This window comes from Homalodisca vitripennis, chromosome 4, assembly GCF_021130785.1.
Source record: "Homalodisca vitripennis isolate AUS2020 chromosome 4, UT_GWSS_2.1, whole genome shotgun sequence".
Taxonomy (NCBI): domain Eukaryota; kingdom Metazoa; phylum Arthropoda; class Insecta; order Hemiptera; family Cicadellidae; genus Homalodisca; species Homalodisca vitripennis.
Window position 1 is genome coordinate 111,110,669 of NC_060210.1, and position 21,642 is coordinate 111,132,310.

At 31.7% G+C, this 21,642-nt stretch overlaps 1 protein-coding gene across 1 annotated transcript in view; it reads left to right on the forward strand.

Moving 5' to 3' along the window:
- LOC124359952 (neuroligin-1-like) overlaps positions 1–20,930 on the forward strand; it is a 186,039-nt gene extending 165,109 nt beyond the window's left edge. The window contains exons 4-12 of the mRNA XM_046813146.1: positions 3,897–4,049; positions 6,589–6,780; positions 9,451–9,820; positions 11,295–11,541; positions 11,683–11,834; positions 13,573–13,682; positions 14,697–14,843; positions 19,038–19,271; positions 19,685–20,930. Coding sequence (XP_046669102.1) covers positions 3,897–4,049; positions 6,589–6,780; positions 9,451–9,820; positions 11,295–11,541; positions 11,683–11,834; positions 13,573–13,682; positions 14,697–14,843; positions 19,038–19,271; positions 19,685–19,902 — 1,823 coding nt within the window. The 3' untranslated portion in view covers positions 19,903–20,930. The remainder of the gene's footprint in view (positions 1–3,896; positions 4,050–6,588; positions 6,781–9,450; positions 9,821–11,294; positions 11,542–11,682; positions 11,835–13,572; positions 13,683–14,696; positions 14,844–19,037; positions 19,272–19,684) is intronic.
- The last annotated feature ends 712 nt before the right edge of the window (positions 20,931–21,642 follow it).

The following is a 21,642-nucleotide window of genomic DNA, read 5'->3' on the forward strand; positions in this document are numbered from 1 at the left end:
ATTTCTTAATACAAGCTAATGCCAAACATACCAGCTATAAAATAAGAGCAATTAGCTTAAAAATGTAAGTTCCAGCTTTTAATAGTAGTGAAAATGTGTAAAATATTAAAAGGTACAAGGCGTATATTATGAAATTAATTCATTTCCTTTTAAAAGGGTTATAAACAAGGTGAGTTTCTTTATTATTTGTAAAAGTAATATTATACATAACTAATTCTATCTATTGTATTTATAATTATAAACTAAGTAATTATTTATAATAAAGTATAACTAAAAAAATTGCATCTGGCCCCCTACAGTGGTATACGATACGTTTGGTATTTCTAAATACTATTAAACCGTTACAAAACGTTTACTGGATTGTTTTAGTTAAATTATTAAATATAATCTACCCCAAACATCTGATAGATTCAGGTTGGATACAAAATTTTTATTCTCTATATAAATACAAAATTGTAAATACGTTGCTCAAATATATCGTAACGCTGTTTTAATTAGATAACAGTATAATAAGATAATAGTTTTGCTATGAAAAGTAATTTATATATATATATATATATATATATATATATATATATATATATATATAATAAAAACATGTGTTACAAAACTTTCATTATTCTATTCCAAATTTTTTATCACAAATTGATAATACTTTACTGCTTTGTTAAAACTTCATTACTTATAAATTAAATACACTTTAACTCGGAAGAATGTTATAGATTGTATGTTTTAGTACTGTTGGTAAACTATCGCGGTATACTATAATCCACCTAAGGCGTACCTTTATTCAATTACAAGTGAATTAATTAAGCACTGAGATGCAGAACTCTATCTAAGCTTTGCCGCGAGCTACTCCTTTGGGCCCATTACCATTCAGACAATATGGTAATGACGATGGACTAATTGTGACGTCAATCTTCCTAAGTAATCTGCGGATTACTCGGCTACAGCTTCCCGTTTTAGCCTATTTACTGAGTAATAAGGCAAATGTGGCACAACAATCTCGGCATTCTTTCTTTAGTCAATATTGTAATAACAATGACCTAGTTTTGACGTCATTCTTCCCTAACTATTGTCAAGTAAACATAAAGAAAAAACTCATTTATTATTAAAAACTTACAAAGCAGCAAGGTAAGGAAAAAGTGGATTCACTTACAATCTTGAATGATAAACCCATGACTGTCGACTGTGATGTTACTTCTTAAAAGAGGGGTAAGTACCTTTCAATAAAAATATTCCTTCATGAACAATGTAGTAAACATTAGGACTCGGCAGTCATATTCGCTTTCATAAACACACTAAATCAATAGAGAAATTATTTCTTAGAAACTATTATTCGTCAGTAAGCTGTTTTTGGTACGTGTATGAATATAATGTTAGGTGTTAAAAATCTAATAATATTTTTGTATCAGATAATTTATTTGAGGTTAACATACCATACAAAACGTAATAATGTTGTAAAAACATCAGCTAACCTTTTCACAGAATTTTAAGTGGTGTATTATTTTTCTTTTATCATGTTTTCTGACTGTTATATGACAGGTTGTAGCAAATTAGAAGAAGCATAGTTTGAGAAAAGTTATTGCTTATTGATAAACTTCCGAGTAACCTACTCAAAATTGGCGTGGCCGATGATCGATTCAATACGATTGAAAATTCCTTTACCAGTTACAAGAAAACTCAGTGTATATGTTTTTATAGTGCTAACTCGCTCTCGGCTTATTCACTTTAAGGAAAGTCATATTGACTTCCATTATTGTCTGTTTACTCTCAACTAGTCTATTTGGTTGCGAACCAGTGTGTTTGTTTATATAGTGCTATCTGGCTCTCGGCTCCTAGACTATTAGACAAATCATACTGACTTTCATTACTGAGTATGTGTTTATATTCAAGTATTTCGTTGCGAACTAGCGTGTTTGTTTATACGGTGCAATCTGGCTCTCGGCTCCTAGACTATTAGACAAATCATACTGACTTCCATTACTGAGTATGTGTTTATATTCAAGTATTTCGTTGCGAACTAGCGTGTTTGTTTATACGGTGCTATCTGGCTCTCGGCTCCTAGACTATTAGACAAATAATACTGATTTCCATTACTGAGTGTGTGTTTATAGGCAAGTATCTGTTTGCGAACCAGTGTGTTTCTTTATACATGGTCATTTGGCTCTCGGCTCCTAGTCTATAACGAAAATCATACTGACTTCCACTGCTGAATGTGTGTTTATATATTTATGTGTTTGACTGCGAAGGAGAAACCAATATTGTAAATATTTGTACTGTATGATCAAAATATATAAATCCGTTCATGAAAATCGTATTTGACCCATTAATTAGTAAGGTACATAAGTCTATATATATTTTTTATTCATGGAATAAATTTTCTTCTGTTTTACTTTACTGTCTTAAAAAACTACTTACTAAGATAAGTTAACAAGGTTAAATGTTATTCTTTCTGTTTCCAAATGAGTGGATATTGTTAAATTTATACTGAGGGAGCCAGCCAACGCGAACTGTAGAGAGGGGAGTATTTCACTATATCATCAACAAAATTATGAAACATACTGCACCAATTTCCTGTAAAACTAAACTGTTTGAGAGGAATGGTATTCAGACATGGAATGGTATTTGTTTTATGAACTTTATGGGATACAACATTCTTTTTGAAGTGAAAACTTCTTTAGGCGCGTTGAGCGTTTTGGTAGAGGGTAAAATCCTCGGTTCGCGTCACCGACATGCTAATGATACTAACCTGCATGAAAAAGTCAGTCTCGCTGTGTTTTTTAACCGTAGACTTGGCCGCGGACTACTAACCTGCATGAAAAAGTCAGTCTCGCTGTGTTAAAACTGTCCCGGCGGAGTATGAAAACAGACTGCGAAAATCAGTGACCTTTACGGCTTCCTCTCGCGATTTAAAAGTGAAGCCAATGTCGTACAATTCTGTAAGATGCGTCAAATTAAAGCTCTTAATATTGGCAATCTATTGGTTACATTTTTAAATATTAAAAAAATTTCGAAATAATTTTGATTATTGTTTACATTTTACATAGCGTTTACAATGACAAGAAAAAAGTAGTAAGCGAGGATTTTTTTTATTTTTTGGTCAGACAAAATTTGTCAGCGAGAAAGTTGTGTGAAAATAGATTAATATGTTTTTTGTAATTTATCATTTTTTTATTGGAAGTTTAGTTTAGCCTGTAGTAGCGTATGAAGTGATGAGTGAACGTTTCTGCCGGAACTGTAGTTGGCGCATTGGCTCACTGATACCGTATTAACTCAATAAATTAGTTTATTGTGCAATAAAAATACCTTTACGAAAGAACCAAGTTAATTTAACTAATGTATTAGTTTTAAAAATATTGTGGGTTTAATTGTTATTGCAATTATATACTTTATCCGTAGCAATAACTGTATTATTTACAACGGTGTTCAACTCACTGTTGTTCACTCGGTGTTTACTCACTGTATTCTATGTTTAACTAACTTATTAATATTGAGCAATTACAACATATTTGTATACAGATAAATGAATAATGAAAACAACGAATATATTTTTAAATATTTTTAATATTTGTACGAATATTTGTATTTAAAATTTAGCATTATTCATTTTAATTATGTTTTTAATATTTAACCTCTTCATCATGAAATGAGTATTATTACGGTATAAGATTTATCTTACTAGCGTGGTAAAATAGATTTCTAGTTATTTGATAATATTTTTTCGTGGATTTTAAAATTGGAAAATTAAAAACGCGTCACATTTACAATTACAGATGTTCTGCTACTATAACGTATTGTTAATTACTCTCAACTTAATAGTTCCGTTTTCACTTCTATCGGCAGTCCCACGACTGCTTTTTTTTTATATGTTAAAAACTCTTGAATTGTTTCAGGAAATCGAGGTGTAGATGCTCCCTACGCTATCCTGGTATTTGTGCACGGCGAATCTTACGAATGGAACTCCGGCAACGTTTATGACGGCAGCGTGTTGGCCAGTCATGGCCACGTGATCGTCGTCACCGTCAACTACAGACTGGGTCTACTAGGTATCACTTATCTGGCATAATCTGTTCTACCTATATGTGTTAATGTACACGTTTCTGTTACTTACTGTGAAGGTCTTATTTATGTCTTGTTGTCTGAGTAAATAAAATTCAGTCTTATCGGTAGGTTACTGTAGTTAACAGTGCTCGTGAAGTTTATGAACTTTAAGACAGTTCCAGTTAAATAAGCCATATATATATATATATATATATATATATATATATATATATATATATATATAATTTCAATAAACATTGAATCGCAAAAAGTACTTGCTCCGCCGGGATATATATGGTGAAGCACTCACTCACGTCATCGACATTTCTTCTATATTCAGAACTTGATCACGAATGCCTCATGAAGTAAAAAGATCAAAATAAAACACTTTATAAATATAAAAATAAATGTTTCAAGCATAAAAACTATCCCTTAGAGTTTAAAAAAGTTGCAACAACTAGAAAAAGCATATTTTTATTTCTGAGCATTCCGTATAGAACTATGAAAATTTAATTACAAATGGCCTAAGTTTTAACAAACGAGTTACTGAATATTTCTCAAACTATCTACCCATAGTAGCTTAAATAATAGGTTTGTAACCCCTAAAAGATCTTTTTTTCGTTTTGAACATCCCACTGTTTTAGAAAAGTAAAATTTGTATTATGCACTGAACTAACTGCCGGTACACGAAATACATCAGAAGTAGCTGAAATATCTGCATTTTTAGAACACTCGCTAAAGTGTGATTATAAATGAAATAAATAATTAGTATAAAGAAGTATTATGGAGTAAGATAATTTAACATAAGTGTTTATTAAGCTTATCATGTAAATTGCAATAGGAATAATCAAATAAATTATTACGTATAATCTTGGAGTCTATATAGGTCGATACATGTTTGGGGTGGTGAGTGCATTTAATTATTTTTGTGTAAATGCATCACTTATCAACCCTCTTTGGCGGTTTACTAGTATTTTCTTCATAAAAATTAACCAAAATGAACATAGTACCACACAACATTAGTTTTAAACCGAATGTGATAGGTCGTTACAAATGCAATTGTTATTACTACTATATTATCAACAAATTTCCTCAAAAGTTATCTAGTTTTAAATGTATACGTGACGAGAAACTGAATAAACACTTTAAAACACCCACCGACGGCGCTGTAGAATCTTAACTTTAAAACTTTCTACTCTCTCACCTGTTCCGAGGGAACGATTAGCAATAACAAGTGTGCTTGCTGTAGCTTAGCATATATAACGTAACCAGTCATCTATTTACACAAGATTTGATGGTTTCCAAAATAAATTTTATAACTTTTCACGTAGAGCTAAGCATAATAATATTATCACATTATTGAATTAGATTTATTATTTTTATTTTCATTAATAATATTTATATCCATATAGTTTAACATACAGTTTTAAATCCAACCTCATGACCAAATTGCATATAAGTCTATTTGTATTGTTTCCCGGGCAAAATGATAGACTCCAATTTTGCGTTGGAAATATAAATAATTTTAAATAAAAGTGCAAAGTCTTAATTAAGAATTACTCACACTTTTCATTAATTTCTGGCCCTCTTAAAAATCTGAATCCAGTAAAATGGGTAACTGATGAACCTCATGTGACTAATTTCACTTTAAAAACATCGTAGCATCCTGTCATATTACATCACAAGTGCTTTGACTAAGAGAACTATGAACTTTATTTTATAGTTCCTCTACATTGGTCTAAAATAGTTCAAGTGTAACTTAAATCGAGGGAGCTATTCAAACAAATATACGGAATTTTGCATAAAGATTGCGGGCGAAGCAACGAGTCAATAGGACCAACTCGACTGTACCATTTTAATATATTTACATTAAATGTATAAGCCCGGAATTGTAAACGTTTTTCTGTTATATACTTCTCAGTCAATACATAAGTACGTACATGTATTTTCTTTATTAGAAAAACGAGGTAAACTCAATTATGCCAATAAAAATATATTAGGTAGAGAGTAGATGATACCAAGAGCTGGAAATAATTGGCGTTATTTAACCAAATTAAGTTTTTACAAGCTATATAAATATACTTGATAAAACAAGGCTAACTGATATATAGCATTGGAAATATAATTCGTTTGGACAAGAAATTCTCATAAGCGTATAGACGCGCAAACCTTGATATAAGAGTTAGTCCTAACAGTAAAATAATATGTACCTGACCGTATGCCTACGTTGTAATGAAAAGGAACCATCATATTGAATTAAATTCTTTGACAAGGTACGCTACAGGCATCAATTAAAAAAATGCATGATAAGCCGCGAGTATCTGCTATTAGATAAAAATTTGTATACCTCGGATATTACAAAAATAAAATTATCAAAAGGAAATATAATTGTAAATATATAATTTATAAGATGCTGCAAACATACTGAATATATCATTGACAAAATCATTAAATTTAATTAGGTTGTATATAATAAATACAGGAAACACTACAAATAGCATACAGAGAACTACATATACCAAGTTCATATTTTTCTTTTTACAGGATTTTTAAAAACACATCCCAGCACACACTCCAACGATTGCTGCTTAGCTCTACGCGATATAGAAGCGGCGCTGAAGTGGCTCCAAATAAACATCGCCTCCTTCGGCGGTGACCCTGGCCGTGTGACCCTGGTGGGCCACGACACGGGCGCTGCCCTTGTCAACATCCTCATGTCCTTCGAATCGGCGAATGGTTAGTTTTCTAAACTATAATGCACGATAAATATACATAGTATATTATACAAAAATAAGTAAAACTATTTGCCGATTTTAGGTATGTTATATGATTACAGTCTGAAGTATATTCATTCATCAAATTTTAAATACATCTTTTTAAATATTTACAAACACCTTTTAGCAATATTACGCAAACAATAGAATTTACTGCACCTCGAGCAAAGTGAAATTGTGCTATAGCCTGCAAGTCAACAACATAAAAAAAACATCTTTTATATATTTTTTCAAGTAAAAATAAAAACTAGTCATTATTTTACTGTAACATTTATTACATGCATATGAAGGTTCACTTGTTTTTACCAGCCGGTTGAACTGAGACTGAAGACACCGACTGAAGATAGCACAGAAGATACCAATGTATCTTTTACATCTGGACAATCCGAAAAACTTCAATATACCTAGTTTCCCATTTTTCCATGATGACATAATGTTATTGAGCTGTGGTACCCGGAATCTCTTCACATGGTCTACCTAAAAATGACTCATTGTCAATATATGTCAGTCCTCAGTTATCGCCAAGATTCTTTTAGTAAATCAGAAGTTTTACAATCAGAGAGAAGGACTTAAGATCGAACAGACGTTTCTTCACCTTCTTGTCCAAATTAAAAAAGTATTTAATACTGATTTCAAGTTGTAAAGTTTATTTGTATTTCAAACTAGTTGGCTGGCTATCTAACACCAATTAATTAATAAAAAAAATTCTAAACGACATTTACTGGTATGTCTGGGCTATTGTGGTGTGTGGACAGAAATAGGACAAAATTACCTGGAGAAGATTCGTTTTCGTACTTTAGAGCAGTTTTGTGTAAATATTGATCACAAAGTTATTATTTTGTTAGAGGAGAACCATCCAAACAATAACTATACGTTGGCTGGAGGAAGTAGACTATCTCTTTTTAACATAGATTGGCTATATAGTACTCTCTTTTGATGAAGAAATATATACAATGTTAAACTATAATCACTCAAAAGGTATCAGTTATTTTGCATTTTATTTTCTTCTTTAAATTGTATTTTCATTATGTATAATATACTTTGAACTCTATCAATGTTAGCCTACAACTTAAACATTTTAAATTCATGTTGATTAAGGTCTTTGAGAAATTAATTCTGTGTTATCAAAATTTATTAAATTAGACTTCCTGGAAAATTTTACTCTTGGGCTCAAAATTTAGTTGGTACCCGGTATTACAGTGACGCAGAAATCAATTTAAGTATTTCCTATATGCCTTAGAAACAAGATTTGCAAAAAAGGTGGCCGGCTTTACACACAATAATTGTCAGATTTAACTAAATTGATAACAATATTTTAGTTTTATTCACTTAGCCGAGGTATTTAGATGATACATTTTATATGTTCAGAATATCCTTTGCCAGTCCATGTTATAAAAAAAGGCGTGTAACATTTTATGTTTATGTAAAAACCCCATCGGGAAACATAACAGGTGTGAGGTTTAAGCCTAAAACTTGACACAAATTTAGAATATCCGACCTGACATTTATTCAGTTTATAAAACTTACCATGATCACGTAGTAACAAAATGTATCTTCCAAGTTATTGTACCACCCCCATGTGGTATCGTCCAACGGTACATTATTTTGAATTCAGTTATACAAACCTCTCAAATATGGTTTGGAAACTGAGGGTAGTGTTTGCTCAATACATGACCAACTTAAAAAAAGTCAGCTATATTAAAATATATTTAATCTTATCACCATTCATTAATTTTGTTGGAAAAATCATGCATTCAGATGTGAACAAGCAAAAACTAAAAGGCTTACTACGTTCATTTCTATGTTAAATATTATGTCTAGTCGATTCCTTAGCAAAACTGAATTTAAAAAAAAGGAAAATTAAAAGAATTTCTTTTGTAATATTACTGTACAAGGCGATTAGTATAAAGCTCATCAACAAAGTTCTGACTAAGCTGGTTGTAAGACCTTGTTTTAGTCCTTTAAAACACCTTTGACATACACGATACAATCACGACACATCATTAGTAGACCCTACTGAGAAACGTTCTACAACGTTGTAATATTCGTTAAACTTTCCTTAATACTTGACTGTCTTCGGCGTTAAAAATGTGTGTACGAATGTTAGATACTTCTCTATCTGACGTTTTTGTTAAAAACTCCTGATAAAGTACAACTAAACATTTTTTCAATGAAATGAAGAACTTCGATCATAAACTAATATTTGTTTTTTAACACATTTAATATTATTTACTTCATTGAATAATTTGTACTATAAGGTAAAGTAACAACTGATTTGGTAGTAATATTAGGTTGACTTATTTTACAAATTTTAAGAATCCAGTATGTTTACAATACTTAATTTCTAAAAGGATTTCACTTCAATTAATTACATTTAAATCACCAAAAACATTATTACAGGGCTAAAATATGTTAAAAGATTATTTATTATCTATGAAATTTGCGATGTATACTCAGAATATTTAAGTGGTTGCTATTGAATTACATTCATATTCATGATTAACGATTGTTTTCTAATATATACTTTATTTTTGCAGCCTCAGACCTTCTATGACCTTTCTAAACTAGTATTCCATACCAATTAAGTTTTATTAACAATTATCAAGTTATGTATGACTGATATTTCTTGCAGGACTTTTTCACAGAGCCTCATTTCTATCAGGCTCCATGCTCAGCCCGTGGGCGGTAGTTGCAAGCCCAGACTCAACACGGGCTCAGGTCGCTTCCTACCTCAACTGTCCTACCAAGCACGACTTGGTGTCCTGTGTCAAGGATCTTCCTCTATCAAAGTTACTCGGAGTGGATTTCTCGCCCCCAAGGTTCCTCCCACGGTACGGTCCTTGGTTGGTCAATGAACCTTCCTACGTCATAGAACACACCGGTAACCTCTTTGTCAAGACTCCACTACTGCTCGGCATCACAACCACTGAGAGCTATCTAGATATGAATGAGGAAGATATTCAATACGGTTTCGAAGAAGACCAGCGGAATAGAATTTTGAGGTAAAGAAATACCACGCGTAAGTATTAATAACCATTTACTCTTCGTTTTAAAGCTAAAAGTATAACTAAAAATGCTATATTTTAAGTTGAAAGGATAACAGTAATTTATATCCGTGAAAATATATATCAGAAGATTAAAGGTAAGTTTATAATTATATAAATTATATAAAATATAAGAGTAAAATTTTATAGAAATATAAAAATGAAAGGAAAGTTATTTGCAGAAAAGATTTGTGTATTTTTGTATAACACTGATAATAAAATATACTATGATTTTACTTTTGAAATATCCTTAGTTTAATATATTTTTTAATGAAAATTAACCTGAGTTTATAAAATTACGAAATGAAAAGTAAATACATTGATAAACGAAAGTTAATTAAATCCAATACAGAACTATTTTTAAAGCACCGCTAAGTTAAAAAACACATATACAATTAATTCCAAAAATATGCATTTAATAGCGGTTTTTCTTTAATTTAAGTGCTTCAAAATGTAATTTGGAAGGTTTCAATAACAACGTAAAAGTATATGTACCGTGTCCTTCATAATAACTTTAAAGGGTGGACATTAAATGCATTTTTAAATATATATCGCTTTGTATTCATTATTAGTTTAGGTTTATAATTCAGGTTAACTGTCACCCCATATTTAAATAACGTCGCTGTGACATCTCGTATTTTTCCTAGAAGATCGTTCAGTGTTCTTGACTATAACAGTTAATAGTCTTGTATGTGATTTATTGGTTAATTAAACTTAATTTGTTTAAATACCTTATTAAGTAGCAATGAAATATATTAAGAACCACTTTTAAGCCATATGGTAATCTTTAAAATTCATAAAATTCAAATTAAGAGCTAAATAATACAAAGGGGATTAGCACATTTATGTACCGTGTTCGTAATGAATTACGATATACGATAATTTTAAGTTTATTAAAATATTACGTCAAAGGCTGAAAATTTAACCAATTTTAAAGTCACTATAATTTTGTATATAGTCCATGATCTTTTTTTAAAATATAAAATCATTTAAAACAAAAAATAAATAATCTGGCTATATTCCAAAATACAAATTTATTGTTGAAATACAAGTAAAATATCTCGACAAAATACTTCTTAATCTTCTTCAAAAGTGTTTATCAAAGATTTAAACTACTATTTAAATTTACTTTAACGATATTATGTATTAAAATTGAAATGTATTGAAAATTGTATACTTGTAAAAATTGCAACAAATTAGAATATATGAACATAACATTTACTAGAAGGTTAAAATATCTAACATTGAAAAGGTAAAAAAATAAATAAATTTTAAATATTTAAAATGTTTAAAAAGGACTCCGAAAAACTTCTGAAACCCAACATTTATTACACATTAGCCAAGATTAAACAGGAACGCTTCCTCTTTACTATCTAAGTAGTAACCTCTTTAATCAACAACTAAATTTTAATAGTGAACCTTTGTTTACAAGAACCTATGTGAGGAACGCCTACGTGTATCATTTGAACGAGATTTTCTCCACGGTTCGAAACGAGTATACGGACTGGGACAAGCCGATCGTCCACCCGATCAACGTGCGAGACTCCACCCTGGAGGCGCTGAGTGACGGTCACACGGTGTCACCCCTGCTCAAGGTCGCACTGCTGCACTCTCGCAGAGGGGCCAGCACGCATCTCTTCCACTTTAACTACCAACCAAAGGACACCGATTACCACGAGGTAGGAGCCAGGAACCGCTAGCGTACATCATATGGAGCAGTGTTTATTAAATCTTTATGAATAAGTGTTCACTATGCAAATCGTGGATAAAAATGACTGTATCAAATGTTTTTATCTGATTATATTGTCGTGATTTTGCAGAGACTAGGAAGTGTAAGAGGCGAGGATCTATCTTATGTGTTGGGTCAGCCACTTGTAGGCGGACATCCGTACTTCCCGCACAACTACAGCCGTCAAGACATGGCGGTCTCTGAGACTCTCGTTAACTTTTTCACCAATTTTGCAAAGACTGGGTAAATATTTTTTAAACCGTATATATCGTTGGTAATTTTATAGTGCAATGAACAGTTTTTTAAATGTTATATTAATTTTGAAAACGATATATTTATATTTCAACTAAAACTACGAGTCAATTCCTGCCATCCCAGAAACACCTTAACGTAAAAGTCTGTTGTGGTTTGTAGAATTCACTTTTGATAGATTTGGCCACTAAACGGGTTCAAAAATAGGTTGAATTTTGGTTGATTATAACTGACCTAGTAAAGAATCAAATACATTCAAAGTCACCCATATTTATCCAAATGAGCATTATGTTTCTCTGCTATTTGTACTTCATATGTATTAGTGAAATAATAGACAATAATATATTCAGTATTGAAAACACTTTTGAGATGAGTTCTATTGAATTACAGATATTGCCAATAAATTATTCTTACGTGTATTGTTTTTCTGTACAAAATCCTACAATTAAAGGGATTTGTTGAAGAAACCATAACTGATTTTAACTTCATGGATTGGTTTTTTCTGATATATAAAAGTTATTGCTTTCTAAATGATCGAGTCAGGATTGCTACCAAATCCAGTACGCAAACATCGCTTACTTTCACATATATTTGCTAATTGTCCAGTCTAATTCTTATAATATAGTTCTAATAGAGACGTATCGAATACATATTATTTTCAATTCTGTAAGAAATATACTCTAGATACTTAACAATCAAAGAGCAATATATACCGTTACTTAAACTCCCACGAAGCGAAGACTCCCTAATCTCTTTTTGTTGAAAGTTCCTAAAGTTACTATTGATACTTGTAAGCTTTTGATAACAAAATCATCTAACTGATATTCCTGAAATGTATTTGCAATGAATGATATAAAAATGATTATGCATTTTTACTTTGTTACACAATATACAATGAGAGCTAATTAAAATGGCTTGAAAAATAAGTAAATTGTTATTAATGAATGAATCTCCTTTTCTGTGATTCCAGTGATACACTTACAGTGAGAAAGACCCAAGAATTAAAAATTACTAGCATTACGGTTGCACACTGAGCGTTTCCTACAGCTTTCTAATCAACTCCCTGATCGTCACTAACCTAGTATTTTGGTGCAAAATCACTTCAAAGAATAGCTGACGCTCGGAATGCCTTTGAAGGATATAATGAGTAGCATTTTCAAATAAGCTTTATACACTTGGTGGTGTGTTTGTAGTATATTTGGAATTCCTAGAATATATCATACTTCGTGGTATAATTATTATGTGTTTCTGAAATGTCGAAAAAGAATAATACACAAAAGCTTAAAACGTTATTTGTACAATTCCTTTGAATCTCAGTTAATTAATCTGACCTATAAAGGCGTTAGTGAACATTTGAAGTGAATACATAATGTGCTGAATAGTAAACACACACACACACACACACACACACACACACACACACACACACACACACACACACACACACACACACACACACACATATATATATATATATAAATTATGTACAGAATTATATACAAAAAACACTAATATGTAATACACCCATAGTAGTGTTATTTGTATATAATTTGGTTTATATATTCATATAGTGTATTAAATGTAATGTCTAAGAATACTACTTAATCATCTATTTAAACATATATTAAAATACGTGTCATAACTTTGATATATTTCATCATTTTACCAACCTTAATATGAATATATCATTTATTAAAAAATATAAGCTATTGAATCATTCTTGTTTAAGAAATCCAAATGAGCCCCGCCACCATCACACATCTAGCAAAGAAAAACCCCACCACAGAGGCCTTACATGGGAACCATATGAGCCTAACAGTCAGCTGTATTTAAGTATTGGTGAGTATATAAGTATCATCAATCTTATATAAGTAGCCTACATATTTATGTTATTATTAAAAAGCTATTAAATATTACAACTAAAATGTAAACTTATAAACGGTTGCGTGAATAAGTTTTTGTTTATTAATTATAAAACGTTGCAATGTAGTGTTTATAATTTTATTTAGAGATCTAATGGATCAAAAAGAAATGGAAAAAGATAACTATTTCGTGTTATTACACTATTCGCAGGCTGTCGAATCTATTAATCCTAAATTGCTGACTCCTACAATGCATTTATATTGGCCTGGAACTCATTATATTGGGTGGGCGACGTCCTATTTAGATGACAGGTCGCAGGTTGCAAATATTGGACGTGAAAATTCAACTATACTAGCAAAACATCGTGGAGTTCTTCAAGGAATCTGCTTGTGTCTTATGGGTTTCAATATATACGCCTCTCACCTTCCCACTTGTCTGTGGAATAGCACTGCCCAAAAATACGCAGATACGTAGTCTAAGAGGTTTGTATGAATTTTGTTTTCATACTTGCTGCCAGAAGTACGAAGTAACAGCTTGTGCAGTCACTGGTTGTTACTACAATCTATTATTGCTCTCCCGCTTGTTGCAACAACATATCGAGTGAGAACACCAATATAATTCTGAGAATACAAAACGCAAAATGTATAAAGGCCTCCCCGAGAGTTTTAATAATATATCCACTTTGAAATTTGAGAGCCAGTTAATGGCGTTATACCTGTATAACCGATATGATTATTTATATATATTTAGTAATAATATTAGTTACAAGTGCAGTGTCTGAAATTTAGTTTCCTAAAGAGAAATTTTTTTTTATGCTTACAGTATTGTAAATTTTATTAATTGTTTTATAACATTATAGTATAACAAATATTTACCCAACTGTACCATACTTTTGTTGCATGAGTATGAAGCATACCTATTACTACAGTATACCCTGATATTTACAAAAAGCGTTACTGAATGTAACAATAATGAATGATACATTGCCAGGAGTGAAGTCGCGCATGAAGAGTCACTATCGCGGACACAAGATGGCTATATGGCTGAATCTGATACCTCAACTACATCAGCCCGGGGACCAGGACGTGAGCATGCGCCACCATCACTTTCACGAGAGAGAGAATCACTATTATGCTGGTATACTATAAATATGGTTGTTTATCAACAACGAAATGATAATTACTGCAGTAAAAAATTAATTATAAAAGTGTAATAAACAAACTTCAAAGAGTTTAATCCAAGACAATGTGGATATTAAATAAATTGGTGCATTTCAACATAAAACTCAACGAACTGTCCAGAACACTTGCCATGAACCAGTATTTAGATCTTACAACAGGAGATAAAAATAAAAACCTAAATGAAATTAGTGATAAAAACATTGAGACAATTTTGAAAATAATAATGTACCATATACGTTTTAAAACCTTTAAATAAATACTTTTCTGGCCAAACACTAATACAAAAAGCAAGATTACTCTAAATTGAACAAGAAAGTAATTGAACTAGTAATGTATATGGGTAAACCAGGCCACTTGGGTCACTGATTGTAGCGGCATAACAAGTGAAAATAGAAATTCCCTTTAAAATGAACTAGCTACCCTCCCCTTTTTTGGCGCAAGGTTTAGAAAAATATGTTTAACCTCCAAGATGTTTGAAAGCGGCTAGGTACTCTGGGGGTTTTCTTGTTATTGGAAAATCTTTTATGTAAAAAGTGAAGCTCGTGATACCTCATTTTAATGATCTCTTGATGTAGATCAATTAAAACAAATGTGTTAAATTTATTATGCTTTAAATGTACAAGTTGTTAAAATATCTAATGAAACAGTCTTGACAGGTTTATTTTGTTACTTTATTGAATATCTTATGAAATTCCAAATGCAATCTCAAAATTAGTTGAAAACATACCCTTTCAAGAACTAACTATAAAAGTTAATATCCCAAATCATTAAACACTTATTAATTATTTATATTTTCAAAATTTAAAAGTCTTCATATTATAGTCATTGAAACAGTATAGCTTGTGAGAACCAATTTAAAGTCAGTTACAAAAATTGTTTGCTTTTAAACTTGGCCTTTATCTCAGGCGCTTTCGGTTATGTAGGTAAAATATTACAATTCCAAATTATTCACAATATTTCATTCGTACAATAAATTTGAGTCTTTGGTATTATCAAGGGACCAAAGATTTGTAAAACTTTTTTACATTAGTACAATGTTGGCAATAAAGAGACTACTCTGTCCTATCTACTATTTATTATCGGGCTATATAAGCTCGGTAAATACAAATGTAAATAACAATAACAATGTAAAATGTTAATGAACTTTCTGAATTTAAACTTGTATTTTGCTACCATCGCTGGTGACGTTTTAAATGTTTGCTAGAAGTTCGTGCCCGCAATGATGGCCAGAAGCTTTTTCGATCGGACTTTTCCGATCTCAGATCCAAATCATGTACAAATTGACGTTGGAATTTGGATAGTCGTTTCATAGTTGGTCCTATCCTTTTGACAGAAATTCGTCTAAAGTAGTACTTAAAAAATTCCAATGGAATATTTAAAAGCAAAAATAAATTTCATGCAGATTTCATATAAAAAACGTTACAATGTAGGTACTAATAAGAGAACTGTGACAGTTTAAAGATTTTGACCAAAAAATGTGTTTTGAGAGAAGCGAGTGAACGACACTACCAATAATGACTGAACCACATTAATTTATAGCCTTGTTGAAAATTAAATAGCCTTGTTATTGAGCACAACTAATACATTTAATCTTTGCTGTATCTCGTACTACTCCCAAGGTTACTTCAGTGTACATAAAATTTGGAACAGACGGTGTAAGTTTTCTAAATAATTACTAAAATTACCTAATAAAGAGCTTGTTTTACTAGTATGAATATATATACATACATACATATATATATATATATAGGGTGTACATAAAGTCCTGCACATGTATAATATTTTCTGAACGATAATAGATAAATCAACAAGATGTGGTACATCATCACTACACCTAAAAGTCTACTTTTTGAAGGAACTATTAGTTTTCTGTAATATAATGGGGACGTCCCGCAAGGAGTCAACAGGAAATCTTAAATAGGAGCATAGGTCAATATGCACATCATTTTAAAGGGCTTATCTAGCAGAGTTTAATCCCGCAAACCGCACTCAAAAAGATTGATTCAGTACAAAACGGCAGCTGTTCAAAGGTTTTACTTGGTTACATTTTATTAGTATCCATAACCCCAGTAAAGCAAAACTGCAACCAAACAAATACTGGAGCTAAATACTACATTATGCTTGTCAGTTGTACAGAAGTGAATTATGACGTTTATTCTCAAGGGTTACAAATTTGGTCCTATTATATTGATAACGGGGAAAACCTGATAACAGTAACAATTAGAAAGCTCTTATCTTTGGGTCGCAGTTTGGACTTTCCTATTAGCCAGTCTATTCATAGTAGGCTATTCTAGTTTTCTTGTTTTAGTAGTGCTGTCCAACCTTTCTATCAGTGCGCTTTAGTACAAAACAGTTTGTCGTATTGCTTGTAGTTCTTCAACTACACTATGTCGCTTGACGAACGTGAACGTATAACAACACTTCTTATGATGGTTGGTTGGGGAAACAACAGACGATCACACGAGGAAGCATCCCATTTATTTAATGACTACTTTCACGAGAGGCAGCCAATTCCCTGTAGGGAGAACTGCTCAACGCTTTATTGAAACAGGAAGTGTTTCCGATCGTCATAGGTCAGGAAGGCCCGCTACTGCGACAACCGAAGACAACTCTTTAGATGTATTGCAGTCATTTATTGAGAACCCGCAAGAGTTCCCTACGCTCAGCAGCACAAATTCATCACATCTCTGTTACGTCTGTTAAAAAAAATTCTGGAAGGGTCTAATTTTAAGCCTTATAAAGTTCATTTGGTGCACGAACTAAACCAAGAAGACGATTTCGATCGACGTATAGAATATTGTAAAACTATGATGGCCAAAATAGATCGCAACGAAATTGACGTAAGCAATATTGTGTTTTCATACGAGTGTTCATTTATGCTGAATGGAATCGTAAACAGGCACGATTGCCGTTACTGGACCAGCAAAAATCCTCACTGGATGCTGGAGGCACATACGCAGTATCCACGAAAGGTGAATGTCTGGCTTGGTATGATAGGTACCCAGTTGGTAGGTCCTTTCTTTATTGAAGGAAATTTAAATGCAGTATCATACCAACGTTTGCTGGAAAATGAAATTACACCAGCACTTCGAAACATGTTTGGAGAACATTTCCAGAATATCTGGTTTCAACAGAACGTAGGAACCCCACACTACGGCATCGATGTAAGAGCCTATTTAAACACTGTTTTTTGGCAACGGTGGATCGGAAGGCGGGGGACTGTAGAATGGCCAGCGCGTTCACCAGATCTGTCTCCATTAGACTTTTTTGTTTGGGGTTGCCTTAAGGACAACGTCTAAAAAACGAAGCCTCAAAGTGTAAATGAACTGAGACAAAGAATACTTCAAGAATGTCAGACGATTCCTCAAATTGCCCTGCAAATTTCTGTTAATAGTTTTTATGTGCGTCTTTCCAACTGTCAAATAACCGGAGGTGAACAATTCGAACATTTACTCTGAAAACATTTTTGGTAAGTAAACATCTTTTTTAAATAAAGCCTTTGGACAGCCGCCATTTTGTACTGGATCAATCTTTTTGAGTGCGGTTTGCGGCATTAAACTCTGCTAGATAAGCGCTTTAAAATTATGTGCATACTGACCTATGCTCCTATTTCAGTATTACTTCTTGACCATTTCTTTAGAGAAAATTATATGTTTTTATTTTAAGTACAGAGTGATCGAAAAACACTTAACACATTATCATTGTATCTCCAAAAATAAATTATTTATTTCTTTATTTTAATAAAATTTTCTTAATTTTATAAAGTACGGTATTGCATGGTATTTCAAAATTTTAATTGCATTATTAACTAAATGACTATGTTAAACATTACTTTCATTACCTTTACTTTTTGCTATTGGTAAGCAGTATTGAGTACAATTTATGAATGCTTTTATTAACCAGTGGTATTGTACTATCGCAATTAAAAGATACCAATTAATTGTATTATAATTACTTAGTAATTATAAATAAATTATTTAAATTGTAACACATCTTTTCCAAAAGATTTTAAATTATACTTCTTAGAAAATATACATCTATTACCATATAGCTAAATCTGTAATAGTTACTGACAACTAATAACTGTCGTGATATAATCATAAAATCTATTACTCAAATATTGACGGTTATGCATTTTTGGACACATAAGGATCTGTGCGGGCAGAGGCAAGTACGCGAATCCCAGATCCGGTGTCCCTGACTACTCCGGTGACTGCACCTGTGGTGGAGTGTGAGCCCAACAGCACGGCCACAGAAGCGGAGCCCCAGCCGAGTACAGAAGAGGAGGAAGCACTTCGACATTACACCAGTTACACTGCAGCTCTCGGTGTCACTGTGGGTGTGGGCTGCCTCCTTGTTTTGCTCAATTTGCTTCTATTTGCAGGTAAACTAGATGACATTATATTCTTCGCGAATTGTTACAAAAACTATGTTTGAACTTAATACTAAACCGTATTTAATAAAAATTACTTGTATTAACTAGTCATTCACTTTAATTTCTCTTAAAACACATCTCCAGTAGAAGTTATAGAAAAAGGTTAGCACATTTTTAATATTACTTAAAGAAAAAAATCTAATAAAATTCAGTTTATCCTACAAACAGGCTACAGTGTTTATTCTTTTCATTACTTGTATAATAATGGCAATTTTTCACTTTTCACAAGAGCGTTATGACGTTAGACACTGTATTACTTAAACTCACCCTAAATTACAAACGTAAATAACACAAACCGGTTGTACAACATAACAATCAAAATGTATCTTCTTAGAGTTAGATGTATTATCACTTGTTTACAGGAATATTTTACCAACGAGATCGGCAGCGCCAGCGGAAAGAAGCTAAGGAGGATCCTGATGACACCATATCGTTGGACACGTACAGCAAGAAAAGTCCAACCATCCCCGATCCACCTCCACCCCCCAGGCACCCAGGTCCTATGCCACCCCCTCGTACATGCAGCAGCAGCACAGGCACTGTGAAGAAACGTGTTCAGATACAAGAGATATCGGTGTGATGGTGTTTTTATATATTTTCATTATACATCGGTCCTGCTAATATACGTCCTAAGACAATGTTCCTCGTAAGGATAACAATGGAAATTTGCACTGTCCCTTTTAGTACTTAAGTTTCTTGAAATAATATTTGGACTTTAAACATTTTGGGAAGTGTTACAATTGACAGTTTAGTTTGATCAAAATATTAAGTTTTGTTGTCAAAGATGTGTTGTTGTGTAAACATTATTAAATACTTGTATAATTTATTCGTTATTTAACTAAATTACATATGTAATATGTTTTTATTATAAATATAATAGTACAGGTCCAATAAAACCAATTTTTTGATGGATCTAGAATAATTTTTTGGATCACAAATACTCCATACGAAATTAAATTATGTTTTCGAAACGGATAATAAATTGTAAATATTGAAAACTAAATAAAATATATATCTATTTCAATTAAATAACATTGTTTCATTTATCTCAGAAGCGTGTATTTCTGTTGTTACTTCGAGTATTTTTGTGCATTTCTCCTTTTAAAACTGCATTTATATGTCACGGAACGGTTTAATACTGCGGATTCCCGATGCATACCTCACTGTATACTTAATGTTTCAAAAACCCTTTTTGTCATTGTATACTTTTCCTGGATTATAATATATTCCTATTATCCTTACAGCCTTGAGAGGGCATTAATAAAAGGGTAATTTTTAGTTAAAAATGTTGTACTATAGTATTTCATTAAAAGCAATTGGCAATGACAAATATTTAACCTTATGACGTTTACATTTGAGTTACAATAATACTAATTTATATATGTGTATTTACTGTAAAAAGAATTTGTCCTTTAGTATCCTAAAGGTATTGTTACATTTTAGTTATGAAAAACTAATTAAAATCATTCTTGTACAAAAGTCGAGTGTAGAGGAAGTTAGCACAAAAACCTTGTATTGTATATTTTTAAAGAGCATTTATAAACCAGGGTTAAACGTAACAACTAATTGTATGTACATAATGAAATACACTACGATATTATTTTGTAACATGTGTCGTGTTATTATCCTATGTGTGATTGTATCTATTATTTATTGTTGTGGATATAGGAGTAATGAATAAATACTAATTTAATTCTTTAATCGTTTTAATTCCAATGTATGTAAAATGTGTGTAAGAATTTTTCTGTTTCTAAGTGACTTATAAACAAAGATCTGGAGAAAAAGATTATGGGGTTTTCTCAGTACTTAGCCTTTTGCGGTAGTATATTAATAGAAGAGTTGTAGAAAGACAGGACCGTTTTCTTAAAATAAAATAAATTATCGAAATACCACAGTTCCAAAAAATTGTTTCTCTAACACTCATGTACGTTTAATTGATACTAGGTTTGTACATAATGGTTATTATAATGGTTAACTAAAAAGTGTGAAGTAAAAACTAAATTAAGGTAAGTAAAAATGAAACAAAACACTATAAATAAAAATGGAAATCTGTCGAAACCTCTATAGATTTAATGATACCAATACATCCAAGTACAATACATCCAAGTACACCAGTCTTTTATATTCTTCCAAAATTTCAAAGGAAAATTATGCCACCACCAGGACGTATAATAGTATCTTCCCTTTCATCAAATACATAAAGGATTTCCGCATATGCGGATCATCAGTTACAGGACTTCTACCATCATTCATAAAAAATTTGAACGACTTTTTAGATAAACAAATATACCATAACCTTAATAATAATCTTCCTAACGGT